The following is a 14,010-nucleotide window of genomic DNA, read 5'->3' as shown; positions in this document are numbered from 1 at the left end:
TTGTACACTTTTTAAAAGAGTTAATGTAATAAAATGTAGTTCTGTGTCACCGATTTTAATACTTGGATACCTCCTTGGCCTAATGGTTAGAGTAGCAGCTTTGGGACCAAAAGGTTGCTGCTTTGATTCCCTGGACTAGCAGGAATGGCTGAAGTGCCTTTGAGCAAGGCACCTAACCCTCAACTGCTCTGGGTATGCTGTACATTGATCTGGATAAGAGTGTCTGCTAAATGCCTGTAATGTAATATTTATCACATGTACACTCAAGGACAGACAGTGAAATGTTTCCTCTGCATTTAACTCATCTGAAGCAGTGAACACATGCATGCACACATACCCAGAGCAGTGGGCAGCTATGCTACAGCACCCAGGGAGCAGTTGTGGGTTAGGTGCCTTGCTCAAGGGCCCTTCAGGCCATGGCTGCCCCATGTTAACCTAACCACAGTCTTTGGACTGTGAGGGAAACTGGAGCACACAGACATGGGGAGAACATAGAAAGGTCACTGGGCTTGAACCCAGAACCTTCTTGCTGTGAGGTGACAGTGTTAACCACTACACCACCGTGCTGCCCAGCATAGGGCAGTCACTCATACCAAAACCCTCCAACAAAGGCATATAGTGACAATGCAGTATTTTAAATAAATACTGCTGTCATACAGCCATGTTTCCCTTTTGTTTTCACACCTCATATACACATACTTACACCACATGGAGCTATATTCTGACTTTTGATTTTGAGATCCTGTGTTACGTACACTTTATGGCCAAACATTTATGGAAACCTGATCATCTCACCCATCTGTGCTTCTTCCCCAAATGTGTTTCCACAAATCTGGAAGCACACAATTGCATAGAATGTCTTTGTATGCTGTAGCATTACGATTTCCCCTCACTGGAACTAACAAGCCCATTGTGTGTACGCTCAGAATTAGACCTTAACAAATGAGACCCCACATCTTTATTGTTCATTTAACAGGACACTCATGCAGTTGCAAGATTGCAGGGTCAGCGAACGGCCACTTACTGTGCCATCATCACAGAGAGTGGAGAGCTGAGTCTTGGACTTGGGGACATGGACATTCACCAGGAAATTAAAGAACAGTATGTGAGTGCCACTGAGTATGTTGATTGAGTATGTAAGTATGATCTTTCCTTTCTTTGAGTGACTGACATCAGAAGTACTCAATAGTCAGAATAGCTACAATTAAAGGTGAATTAGTGGCTAGTCCTCATGTAATGATATATTGTACAATGATAAGCTCCAATACAAATGTATGACAATTTGAAATGGAAAAAATGAATCACGATTATTATCAGGCTGTGTAATATTAGATTTTCTTAGCTGTAATTACATTGTTTAGACAGCAGACAACATACAATAGTGGGAATGCGAATTACTTCAGGGTAGGTGGAAGTAACACAGCTCTAATGCTGTGGAAAAAAACACAAAAAAATCTAAAATGGGAAACAGCTGTTGTGCAATTGACTACACAAATAAATTTAACAAGAAATCAGAGCTCTCTTTTACAGACTACTGAAAGCGAAAGATAAGAGAAGAAAATGGAGGTAGTATAAAGGTTCAGAAAGGTTTATTAATAAAAGGCCTGTTTGTTATTAACTTTTTTCATTTTTATCCACATATGGATAATTGTTGTTGGTTATTAAAGCTAGACTGTCTTTCGATTTCATAAAATCGGTGAAATTTAGTTCCCTCTGAAATTTGGTCATTGTGATATATGTTTATTTCTGTAATATCTCACAAAATATCAGGCCATTCTGTGGCTGGGAAGTTATTCAATTTGAAAGGATTCTCAAGCAAATAATGTGCATGAAATCACTTTGCGCAGTCAAGCAGACAGGAAGTCCGTGTGGACATGCACAGGTTTACCTTCTTCTTCTTCTTCTTTTGGGTTTTATGGCAGCTGGCATTCACAGTGTTGCATTACTGCCATCTACAGGTTTACCTTGGCTGTGCACTGACAGTTACATCATTTTGTCGCAAAACAAACAGCTGATCACACCGAGGTGCTCACTGACTGCCGATATTTATTAGTTTGGTCCTGCGTTTCCTTTCCTTTGCAACATAATGTCTTTTATTCTCATTTTCTGTTACTGTAGTCCATCTTTCACATTTCATTTGCACACTCACGTCCTCCATTTTTCTGTCCTGTTTCAAATTTGCATCCCACAATGCCTTACATGAACGGGGAAAGCCCACCATGTGATGCATGATGTAGTATCTTGAATTAGGTCATGGTGAAGCAGGAAAAAATAGCAGAGAATTTAGGGCCATGTGGCCCTAAATTCATTAATTGTTCTATTTTTTTTAAAAACAAATAAATTTGGAAGTCTGTGATTTGAATTCAGTAGCTTTTGGTCCACTAAACAAAAATAATTGGGTATCAGGAAAATTCTTTTTATGACCTACACTTGAAAAATCTGAAAGGCAGTCTGCCTTTAAGAAAATATTCACAAAAGGAAAATTAATTTGATAAAGAATAGGAAAATGAATATTGCATTTTTGTTAATAAAATTTTCTTCATTTAATATTTTTTTTTCAAAAATATCTTGGGGGGGGAAACAGCTTGTGAACACAGTTTCATGAATCAAATCGAATCGAATTGTGAATCGGGTGAATCGTTGCATGCCTAGTGACTAGATAGCATGTCCTAGCATTATGTCTGTTTGTAAATGTACAGGTTTCGCAGTATGAGGACCAGCTTTCCTCTGCGTCTCTTGTGGTTCTTGATGGCAACATTCCTGTTTCTACTATTGATTATGTATGCAGCCTTGTCAAGAAACATTCAGTTCCAGGTACATCCAGAGCTCTAAAAACAGATTCGGCTACTGAGATACTTCAAGCCACAACTGCGTCATCTGTGTGTGTGCGTGCGTGTGTGTTTCAGTATGGTATGAGCCCACAGATGCTGATAAGGCCTGTAAGCCCTTCGTTTCAGAGAGCTGGAAAGCACTCACTTACACTTCTCCCAACCTGGCAGAACTGTGCACCATGAACCAGACTCTCTGTCTTCCTACTCCACAGGGTATCCTGCTATCAAACACAAATGATCACTAATAACTCATGGTGAAGCGCGTGCTGCTTGTACCTCATCACACTTCTCTTGACTCATGCTCAGGAACACAAACAGACACAAAAAAAAGCAAGTGATGACTCGTTTCCTGTATTACCTGGAAAGATTAAAATCAAACACACTCTGAGATTTCTACCGATTTCTAGGAGTATGCTCTGAAACCAAAAGCAACCAGTGTTTGCTGAGTTGAATTATACCAAAGTGCTGTTGGATTCTTAACAAGGGGTTTTATTCTATAACCTCATGGTGCTGGATGTGTTATGGACTACAGATTTACATATATATACACATATATATTCGAATGTGCTCATTTTTTGACTATCATTTGTATAGTACATGGACTTATATGATGGACACTTCACATAATCGAGCCAAATAATAAAACATGGATTAAAAAACAGGTTGTTATTTAACAAACCAAAAATGTATAATTGTTAATATGGCAAAACTTTATACAACCCCAATTCCAAAAAAGTGGAGATGCTGTGTAAACTGTAAATAAAAGCAGAATGTGAAGATTTGCAAATCATGGAAACTCTATATTTCATTGAAAATAGTACAAAAGACAGCGTATTAAATGTTGAAACTAAGAAATTTTATTGGTTTTTGAAAAATACATATATGCTCATTTTGAATTTGATGTCAGCAACATGTTTCAGAAAAGTTGGGACAGGGGCAACAAAAGGCTTAAAAAGTTGTGTAATGCTAAAAAAAACCAACAACCAAATTTGGTTAATTGGCAACAGGTCAGTAACATGATTGGGTATAAAAAGAGCATCCCAGAGAGGCGGAGTCTCTCAGAAGTAAAGATGGGGAGGGGTTCACCACTTTGTGAAAGACTGTGTGGGCAAACAGTGCAACAATTTAAGAATAACGTTCCTCAATGTAAAATTGCAAAGAATTTGTGGATCACATCATCTATGGTACATAATATCATTAAAAATTTCAGAGAATCTGGAGAAATCTCTGTATGCAAGAGACAAGACTGAAAACTAACATTGGATGCCTGTGATCTTCAGGACTCAGGCAACACTGCATTAAAAGCAGACACGTGTCTGTAGTGGAAATCACTGTATGGGCTCAGGAACACTTCAGAAAACCATCAACTGTGAAAACAGTTCATAACTGCATCCACAAATTCAAGTTAAAAACAGATATAAACAATATCCAGAAACACCGCCACCTTCTCTGGGCCCGAGCTCTTTTATGATGGACTGAGGCAAAGTGGAAAACTGTCCTGAGGTCTGAACAATCAAAAGTAAAAAATTATGTTTAGAAATCATGGACACCACGTCCTCCAGGCTAAAGAGGAGAGGGACCATCCAGCTTGTTATCAGTTCACAGTTCAAAAGCCAACATCTGTGATGGTATGAAGGTGCATTAGTGCACATGACATAGGTAGCTTGCACATCTGGGAAGGCATCATTAATGCTGAATGATATATACACATTTCAGAGCAATATGCTGCCATCCAGACAAAATCATTTTCAGGGAAGGCCTTCCTTCTTTCAGCAAGACAATGCCAAACCGTTTTCTGCACAAATTAAAACTGCATGGCTCCGTAGTAAAAGAGTCCGGGTGCTAAACTGGCCTGCCTGCAGTCCAGATCTGTCTTCCATTTAAAAATTTAGCGCATTATGAAGTGCAAAATACAACAAAGGAGACCCTGAACTGTTGAGCAACTAAACTGTATATCAGGCAAGAATAGGACAACATTTCTCTTCTAAAACTACAGCAATTGGTCTCCTCAGCTCACAAACATGTACAGAATGTTGTTAAAAGTATAGATGATGCAACACACTGGTAAACATGCCCCTGTCCCAACTTTTTTTGAAACATGTTGCTGACATCAAAATCAAAATGAGCATATAATTTTCAAAAAACAATAAAATTTCTCAGTTTCAACATCTAGTGTGAATGGGTGTCTGTGTCAGCAGCAGCCCTGTGATGACCTGGCGACTTGTCCAGGGTGTACCCCGCCTTTCGCCCGTAGTCAGCTGGGATAGGCTCCAGCTTGCCTGCGACCCTGTAGAACAGGATAAAGTGGCTAGAGATAAGGAGATGAGATGAGATGAAATATAGGGTTTCCATGATTTGCAAATTATTGCATTCTGTTTTTATTTTCAGTTTACACAGCATCCCAACTTTTTTTGAATTGGGGTTGTATATGATGATATTTATTTAACGTTTATGGAAAGAGCCTCGGGTTTGTAATGCTCCATAAGATTTCCTCCACAGTAAAGTCTTCATGATAGAAACCTTTCTGGTTTCTTGGTAACATGACAAGCTGGAACTAATGTGTCTCGCATATGGTCCACAACATTGAATGTAACTGTAAATGTATAGAATTTGTCATGTTGTTCAACAGGAAATTTAAAAAAAAAACCCTGAACATTAAGGAATAAGCTACTTCAGAACATGCTGTTATCGGAAAATAATTCACTTTGGAGTCTCATTCATTCATCTCATTATCTCTAGCCGCTTTATCCTTCTACAGGGTCGCAGGCAAGCTGGAGCCTATCCCAGCTGACTACGGGCGAAAGGCAGGGTACACCCTGGACAAGTCGCCAGGTCATCACAGGGCTGACACATAGACACAGACAACCATTCACACTCACATTCACACCTACAGTCAATTTAGAGTCACCAGTTAACCTAACCCGCATGTCTTTGGACTGTGGGGGAAACCGGAGCACCCGGAGGAAACCCACGTGAACACGGGGAGAACATGCAAACTCCATACAGAAAGGCCCTCACCAGCCACGGGGCTCAAACCTGGACCTTCTTGCTGTGAGGCGACAGTGCTAACCACTACACCACCGTGCCGCCTTCACTTTGGAGTGTTAACAGTAACTCTTTCCCCTTCGGGCTGTGTCAAACCTTCCCATCATGGATTAATGTTTTATTCCATGTCCCTTTGTTAATACAGTGTATGACATTTTTTAGTGTTACCAAGCTCTCTGGAGGATGTGTTGGAGTGTGCAGCAGCTCTTTCTCGCCCCCTGCTGGAGCACCTGCACTGTGTAGTAGTGACACTGGGAGCACTGGGAGTGTTGGTCTGTGGAGAGAATGAGGCTGGAACAGTCAGCCTGCGACCCCGAAAGCACAAACGGGTATGAAGGATTGCTTATAGGGCTTAACAGCACTTAAATTTGATTTGTCATAGTAACACATTATGATATTTACTGCATTTGATTGACCAGTTCATGCGTTACCACCACTATATTGTAGCAACACTTTTTGGCTATTTTGACAGGTAATGATCATATAGATGCACTTTGTAGGTGCATGCGAGTGAGGTACATGACATATGGTACACTACTGTGCAAAAGTCTTAGCCACCATTATTATTATTTTTTTAATAAAAACTTTTGTCATTATTAAGAAAGTTAAAAAAATCCAAAAATGTATTTTCAAACAAAAAAAACCTTCATATTACAGAAAAAAAAGTTAGCATGTCAGAAAAAAAAGTAACATATATTTAACAGTTATTCCACGAAATCGAGTCATACATGAGCTGATAGCCGACGAAGTGCGTATTACAAGATTGAATGGAATAACTGTTTTATGCTATCCACATTCACTGGATTTTGAGAAACAGAGCATTTTTATTTTTTGCAAATTCAATAAATAAAAACTTTATACAAAACATCCGACAAAATAATTTCCGCTTAGAATGTAAACAAACCGGCGAAATGACAGGAGCAATTAGTGGAAAATGCTATAATATAATTCTTGAAAAATAAAAAAGATATGTTCTTACCATCAAATATGTTTACTCCATATTTTGTTGCTTTTTTGTACAACCCCAATTCCAAAAAAGTTGGGACAAAGTACAAATTGTAAATAAAAATGGAATGCAATGATGTGGAAGTTTCAAAATTCCATATTTTATTCAGAATAGAACATAGATGACATATCAAATGTTTAAACTGAGAAAATGTATCATTTAAAAAGAAAAATTAGGTGATTTTAAATTTCATGACAACACATCTCAAAAAAGTTGGGACAAGGCCATGTTTACCACTGTGAGACATCCCCTTTTCTCTTTACAACGGTCTGTAAACATCTAGGGACTGAGGAGACAAGTTGCTCAAGTTTAGGGATAGGAATGTTAACCCATTCTTGTCTAATGTAGGATTCTAGTTGCTCAACTGTCTTAGGTCTTTTTTGTCGTATCTTCCGTTTTATGATGCGCCAAATGTTTTCTATGGGTGAAAGATCTGGACTGCAGGCTGGCCAGTTCAGTACCCGGACCCTTCTTCTACGCAGCCATAATGCTGTAATTGATGCAGTATGTGGTTTGGCATTGTCATGTTGGAAAATGCAAGGTCTGCCCTGAAAGAGACGTCGTCTGGATGGGAGCATATGTTGCTCTAGAACCTGGATATACCTTTCAGCATTGATGGTGTCTTTCCAGATGTGTAAGCTGCCCATGCCACATGCACTAATGCAACCCCATACCATCAGAGATGCAGGCTTCTGAACTGAGCGCTGATAACAACTTGGGTCGTCCTTCCCCTCTTTAGTCCGAATGACACGGCGTCCCTGATTTCCATAAAGAACTTCAAATTTTGATTCGTCTGACCACAGAACAGTTTTCCACTTTGCCACAGTCCATTTTAAATGAACCTTGGCCCAGAGAAGACGTCTGCGCTTCTGGATCATGTTTAGATACGGCTTCTTCTTTGAACTATAGAGTTTTAGCTGGCAACGGCGGATGGCACGGTGAATTGTGTTCACAGATAATGTTCTCTGGAAATATTCCTGAGCCCATTTTGTGATTTCCAATACAGAAGCATGCCTGTATGTGATGCAGTGCCGTCTAAGGACCCGAAGATCATGGGCACCCAGTACGGTTTTCCGGCCTTGACCCTTACGCACAGAGATTCTTCCAGATTCTCTGAATCTTTTGATGATATTATGGACTGTAGATGATGATATGTTCAAACTCTTTGCAGTTTTACACTGTCAAACTCCTTTCTGATATTGCTCCACTATTTGTCGGCGCAGAATTAGGGGGATTGGTGATCCTCTTCCCATCTTTACTTCTGAGAGCCACTGCCACTCCAAGATGCTCTTTTTATACCCAGTCATGTTAATGACCTATTGCCAATTGACCTAATGAGTTGCAATTTGGTCCTCCAGCTGTTCCTTTTTCGTACCTTTAACTTTTCCAGCCTCTTATTGCCCCTGTCCCAACTTTTTTTTTTTTAAAGATATTTTTTTGGGCTTTTTTTCACCTCCATTGGATAGGACAGCGCAGAGACAGGAAACGAGCGGGAGAGAGAGACAGGGAGGGATCGGGAAATGACCCCGGGCCGGAATCGAACCCGGGTCCCCGGACCCACGGTACGGCGCTCCACCCACCCGAGCAACGACGCCCCCTGTACTAACTTTTTTGAGATGTGTTGCTGTCATGAAATTTCAAATGAGCCAATATTTGGCATGAAATTTCAAAATGTCTCACTTTCGACATTTGATATGTTGTCTATGTTCTATTGTGAATACAATATCGGTTTTTGAGATTTGTAAATTATTGCATTCCGTTTTTATTTGCAATTTGTACTTTGTCCCAACTTTTTTGGAATCGGGGTTGTATTTCTCGGGGTTTTGTTTTCGAGTAGAGTTTTTATTTCATCCTCGGTTGGTTCAGCAACACACTCCGCCATTTTCTTTTTCTTTACTCATGGTATATGAGCTGATAGCCTAGTAGTAGAGTAGCCAATCAGAGCATGCGATTGCTCATATCCAGTGAATGTGGATAGAATATATATACGATAAACCACTTTTCAGACAAAAAAATATAATCAAGGCTGTCAGGTTTTACCTGTAAGTGTGACAGCCAGAGTCTCCAGAGGAACTGTGACAGATTCTCTAAGATGCTCATTAAAGTGTACCAGCCAGTTTTCTTACAGAGCTGCACAAAATGTACCTCAGATGACTGATTCCTTTTCAAAAGGCCATGGGTTGTCATACCAAATGTTTTCTTTGATTAGTTTATTACTGTTTACTGCTCTTTATAGTAGATTTACTTTAAGCAGAAAGCATTTCATTCTTTTGAACACTCATACATCAAGTCCAATTGAATCCATGATCTGTCCACCTATAAATTCCAGCTACATGGTAGATTTACTGATAAAATACCCACTGAGTGTTGATACAAGATATATGTTCCTAAAAATCTCTCCTGAGAAAGCCTTGAAAAAGCTGTACTATAGGGTTTGTCACTAATTCAGCTTCTTCCATGTAGTAGAATGCACACACACACAAACACACACTGCTGTTGCTGGACATGTGTTTGCTGTGAGGTAGGGCACTGAAGAGAATGTTCTTGTGCAGAAAGGAAGACTATGTGCTGTGTACTACCCAGCACTGCCAGTATGTTCTGAGGAAACGATCAACGTGTCCGGAGCAGGAGACAGGTACACAACCCTACACACCGTGCACTTTGTGGAACGTTTCACTGTTTTATTCATACGCTAACTTTCATGATCTCTCTCTCTCTCTCTCTCTCTCTCTCTCAGTCTTGCAGGTGCGATGATGGCAGGGATCCTGCAGGGGAAAGACACGGACACCTGTGTGCGAATGGGCATCCTTGCTGCACATCTCTCTTTATTCTCTCCTCACCCCATCGCGCCATCTCTGACCGCAGATGCCATCCTCCCAGACAGGGTGCACCTAAAACCCTGGCCCAAGCCAACTCGCATGTGGATAGAATCATAATAAACTGGGCTTTTAAAAAAAATTTAAATTAATTAATTAATTAATTAATTAATTAATTAATTAATTAATTAAATAAAAGCACAATATACCCAAATTTGAACTGCCATTTAATCATACTAGTTGATTAGAGTCTTAATTCATGATGTTATCTTGATATCTGAACCAGGTGGAGCAACATAGCTGTTGCCGTGCTTTTTGATGTCTGTTCACTTTTTTTGGTAGCATAAAATTATGAGACTTTATTTTCAGAAGGTAAATAACCAGTTTAGCTCATGCTAATCTTACAGTGAGCCTTCTATCTATCCAGGCTTGGGACCGGCACTAAGTATGCACTGCCTTGTACAACCCTAGGGGTTGGTTATTTTACCTAATCTAAAAACATAAAAATATAGTATAAAACACACACACATTAATATATATATATATATATATATATATATATATATATATACACTTATTACAGCTCCTAGGAGATGGAGAGATGCTTTTCAAGATTACATCATGTGCAAATTCATGGAGCAAGTTTGAAGCATTCAACGAGAAGCCACACCAGCGAGTCAGTCATTATTCTATACAGTGGTGCTTGAAAGTTTGTGAACCCTTTAGAATTTTCTATATTTCTGCATAAATATGACCTAAAACATCATCAGATTTTCACACAAGTCCTAAAAGTAGATAAAGAGAACCCAGTTAAACAAATGAGATGAAAATATTATACCTGGTCATTTATTTATTGAGGAAAATGATCCATTATTACATATCTGTGAGTGGCAAAAGTATGTGAACCTCTAGGATTAACAGTTAATTTGAAGGTGAAATTAGAGTCAGGTGTTTTCAATCAGTGGGATGACAATCAGGTGTGAGTGGGCACCCTGTTTTATTTAAAGAACAGGGATCTATCAAAGTCTGATCTTCACAACACATGTTTGTGGAAGTGTATCATGGCACGAACAAAGGAGATTTCTGAGGACCTCAGAAAAAGCGTTGTTGATGCTCATCAGGCTGGAAAAGGTTACAAAACCATCTCTAAAGAGTTTGGACTCCACCAATCCACAGTCAGACAGATTGTGTACAAATGGAGGAAATTCAAGACCATTGTTACCCTCCCCAGGAGTGGTCGACCAACAAAGATCACTCCAAGATCAAAGTATGTAATAATCGGTGAGGTCACAAAGGACCCCAGGGTAACTTCTAAGCAACTGAAGGCCTCTCTCACATTGGCTAATGTTCATGAGTCCACCATCAGGAGAACACTGAACAACAATGGTGTGCATGGCAGGGTTGCTAGGAGAAAGCCACTGCTCTCCAAAAAGAACATTGCTGCTCGTCTGCAGTTTACTAAAGATCACATGGACAAGCCAGAAGGCCATTGGAAAAATGTTTTGTGGACGGATGAGACCAAAATAGAACTTTTTGATTTAAATGAGAAGCGTCATGTTTGGAGAAAGGAAAACACTGCATTCCAGCAGTAGAACCTTATCCCATCTGTGAAACATGGTGGTGGTAGTCTCATAGTTTAGGCCTGTTTTGCTGCATCTGGGCCAGGATGGCTTGCCATCATTGACAGAACAATGAATTCTGAATTATACCAGCGAATTCTAAAGGAAAATGTCAGGACATCTGTCCATAAACTGAATCTCAAGAGAAGGTGGGTCATGCAGCAAGACGACCCTAAACACACAAGTCGTTCTACCAAAGAATGGTTAAAGAAGAATAAAGTTAATGTTTTAGAATGGCCAAGTCAAAGTCCTGACCTTAATCCAATTGAAATGTTGTGGAAGGACCTGAAGCGAGCAGTTCATGTGAGGAAACTCACCAACATCCCAGAGTTGAAGCTGTTCTGTACGGAGGAATGGGCTAAAATTCCTCCAAGCCGGTGTGCAGGACTGATCAACAGTTACCAGAAACGTTTAGTTGCAGTTATTGATGCACAAGGGGGTCACACCAGATACTGAAAGCAAAGGTTCACATACTTTTGCCACTCACAGTTATGTAATATTGGATCATTTTCCTCAATAAATAAATGATCAAGTATAATACTCTTGTCTCGTTTGTTTAACTGGGTTCTCTTTATCTACTTTTAGGACTTGTGTGAAAATCTGATGATGTTTTAGGTCATATTTATGCAGAAATATAGAAAATTCTAAAGGGTTCACAAACTTTCAAGCACCATTGTAACTATTATATATACAGCACCAGGCAAAAGTTTGGACACACCTAGTTCAATGTTTTTTCTTTATTTTTATTAATTGTGTTAAAATAATGATGGTCTGTTGCTTCTCTTTACTTAGTTGAGCGGTTCTTGACATAATATGGATTACTACACTCTCAGAAAATAAAGTACATTATTGTGCCTTTAGGGGTACAACAGCTTGTACCCCTAAGGTATGTATTTGTACTCTTTATGTACTACCTGGGAACATATACCGGTATGTACCTTTTTGGCCCTACAAATCTACATATAGTTATCTTGAGGTCCAATAATGAGCCCTAGAGGGTACATTAGTGTAGATTGTAACTTTGGGTACAGAAATGGACTCGTACTGAACCCTTATTTCTAACAGTGTACAGTTGTGGAATAGAGCTTTTTACTGTATTTTTATTATTTACTATTTACTGTTTGATCTCAAACGCATTAAGAAAGCAAGAAACTGCACTAATTAACATTTAACGAGACTTACCTGTTAATTGAAAAGCATTCCAGGTGACTACCTCATGAAGCTGGTTAAGATAATGACAATAGTGTGCAAAGAGTCATCAAGGTAAACGCTGGATACTTTGAAGAATCTAAAATATGAAATGTTAAGTTTTGTAACACTTCTTTTGTTTATCACATAATTCCATATATGTTCCAGGTATTATTTCATAGTTTTGATGTCTTCAGTATTGTTCTACAATGTAGAAAATAGTCAAAATACAGAAAAACCTATGAATGAGTAGGTGTGTCCAAACTTTTGATTGGTACTGAATATTAAATACTGTATATTAAAGGGATACTCCATTGTTTTTAACCTTACTTCTATCCAACTCATCTGCAGTGTATAGTGGTGTAGTGTATGCGAGATGACCACAGACAATCATTCTGTCACTTTTCACTGCACAGAGAAGCACAGGGACCTGACATGAGGCAGAATTACTGTTACCACCCTGAAGTTATTGTTTTTTTTTTTTCCTATAACAGTGCATCCTGATGTATTATTCCCCTTATACTCTAGGGGAATATTTCTTCCTCCTGTCGTGTTGTCTCTTTGATTTAGGGATAAATCTAAATCTGTATCCATATCCAGATATATGTAAAGGTGCTATGTGACAATGTCCATTATTAAAAGTGGAGAAAAGTGCTATATTAATAAAACTGAATTGAACTGAATTACTGTCAGAGCTACTGTTATATATAGAACATTAATCAACACCTTCTGAAGAATCAGATTCAATTATTATTATTATTATTATTATTATTATTTCGGGCGGCACGGTGGTGTAGTGGTTAGCGCTGTCGCCTCACAGCAAGAAGGTCCGGGTTCGAGCCCCGGGGCCGGCGAGGGCCTTTCTGTGCGGAGTTTGCATGTTCTCCCCGTGTCCGCGTGGGTTTCCTCCGGATGCTCCGGTTTCCCCCACAGTCCAAAGACATGCAGGTTAGGTTAACTGGTGACTCTAAATTGACCGTAGGTGTGAATGTGAGTGTGAATGGTTGTCTGTGTCTATGTGTCAGCCCTGTGATGACCTGGCGACTTGTCCAGGGTGTACCCCGCCTTTCGCCCGTAGTCAGCTGGGATAGGCTCCAGCTTGCCTGCGACCCTGTAGAAGGATAAAGCGGCTAGAGATAATGAGATGAGATGAGATTATTATTTCGGGGCGGCACGGTGGTGTAGTGGTTAGCGCTGTCGCCTCACAGCAAGAAGGTCGTGGCCGGCGAGGGCCTTTCTGTGTGGAGTTTGCATGTTCTCCCCGTGTCCGCGTGGGTTTCCTCCGGGTGCTCCGGTTTCCCCCACAGTCCAAAGACATGCAGGTTAGGTTAACTGGTGACTCTAAATTGACCGTAGGTGTGAATGTGAGTGTGAATGGTTGTCTGTGTCTATGTGTCAGCCCTGTGATGACCTGGCGACTTGTCCAGGGTGTACCCCGCCTTTCGCCCGTAGTCAGCTGGGATAGGCTCCAGCTTGCCTGCGACCCTGTAGAAGGATAAAGCGGC

At 39.9% G+C, this 14,010-nt stretch overlaps 1 protein-coding gene across 1 annotated transcript in view; it reads left to right on the top strand.

Moving 5' to 3' along the window:
- The window catches only part of zgc:136858 (uncharacterized protein LOC678543 homolog), a 32,310-nt gene extending 22,492 nt beyond the window's left edge, over positions 1–9,818 (top strand). Inside the window, exons 13-18 of the mRNA XM_060928149.1 lie at positions 977–1,105; positions 2,700–2,814; positions 2,907–3,044; positions 6,039–6,205; positions 9,435–9,517; positions 9,620–9,818. Coding sequence (XP_060784132.1) covers positions 977–1,105; positions 2,700–2,814; positions 2,907–3,044; positions 6,039–6,205; positions 9,435–9,517; positions 9,620–9,818 — 831 coding nt within the window. The remainder of the gene's footprint in view (positions 1–976; positions 1,106–2,699; positions 2,815–2,906; positions 3,045–6,038; positions 6,206–9,434; positions 9,518–9,619) is intronic.
- Positions 9,819–14,010: the final 4,192 nt, after the last annotated feature.

This window comes from Neoarius graeffei, chromosome 8, assembly GCF_027579695.1.
Source record: "Neoarius graeffei isolate fNeoGra1 chromosome 8, fNeoGra1.pri, whole genome shotgun sequence".
Classification (NCBI taxonomy): domain Eukaryota; kingdom Metazoa; phylum Chordata; class Actinopteri; order Siluriformes; family Ariidae; genus Neoarius; species Neoarius graeffei.
The sequence above is the reverse complement of the archived record's forward strand: the minus strand, read 5'-3'. Positions and strand labels throughout refer to the sequence as shown.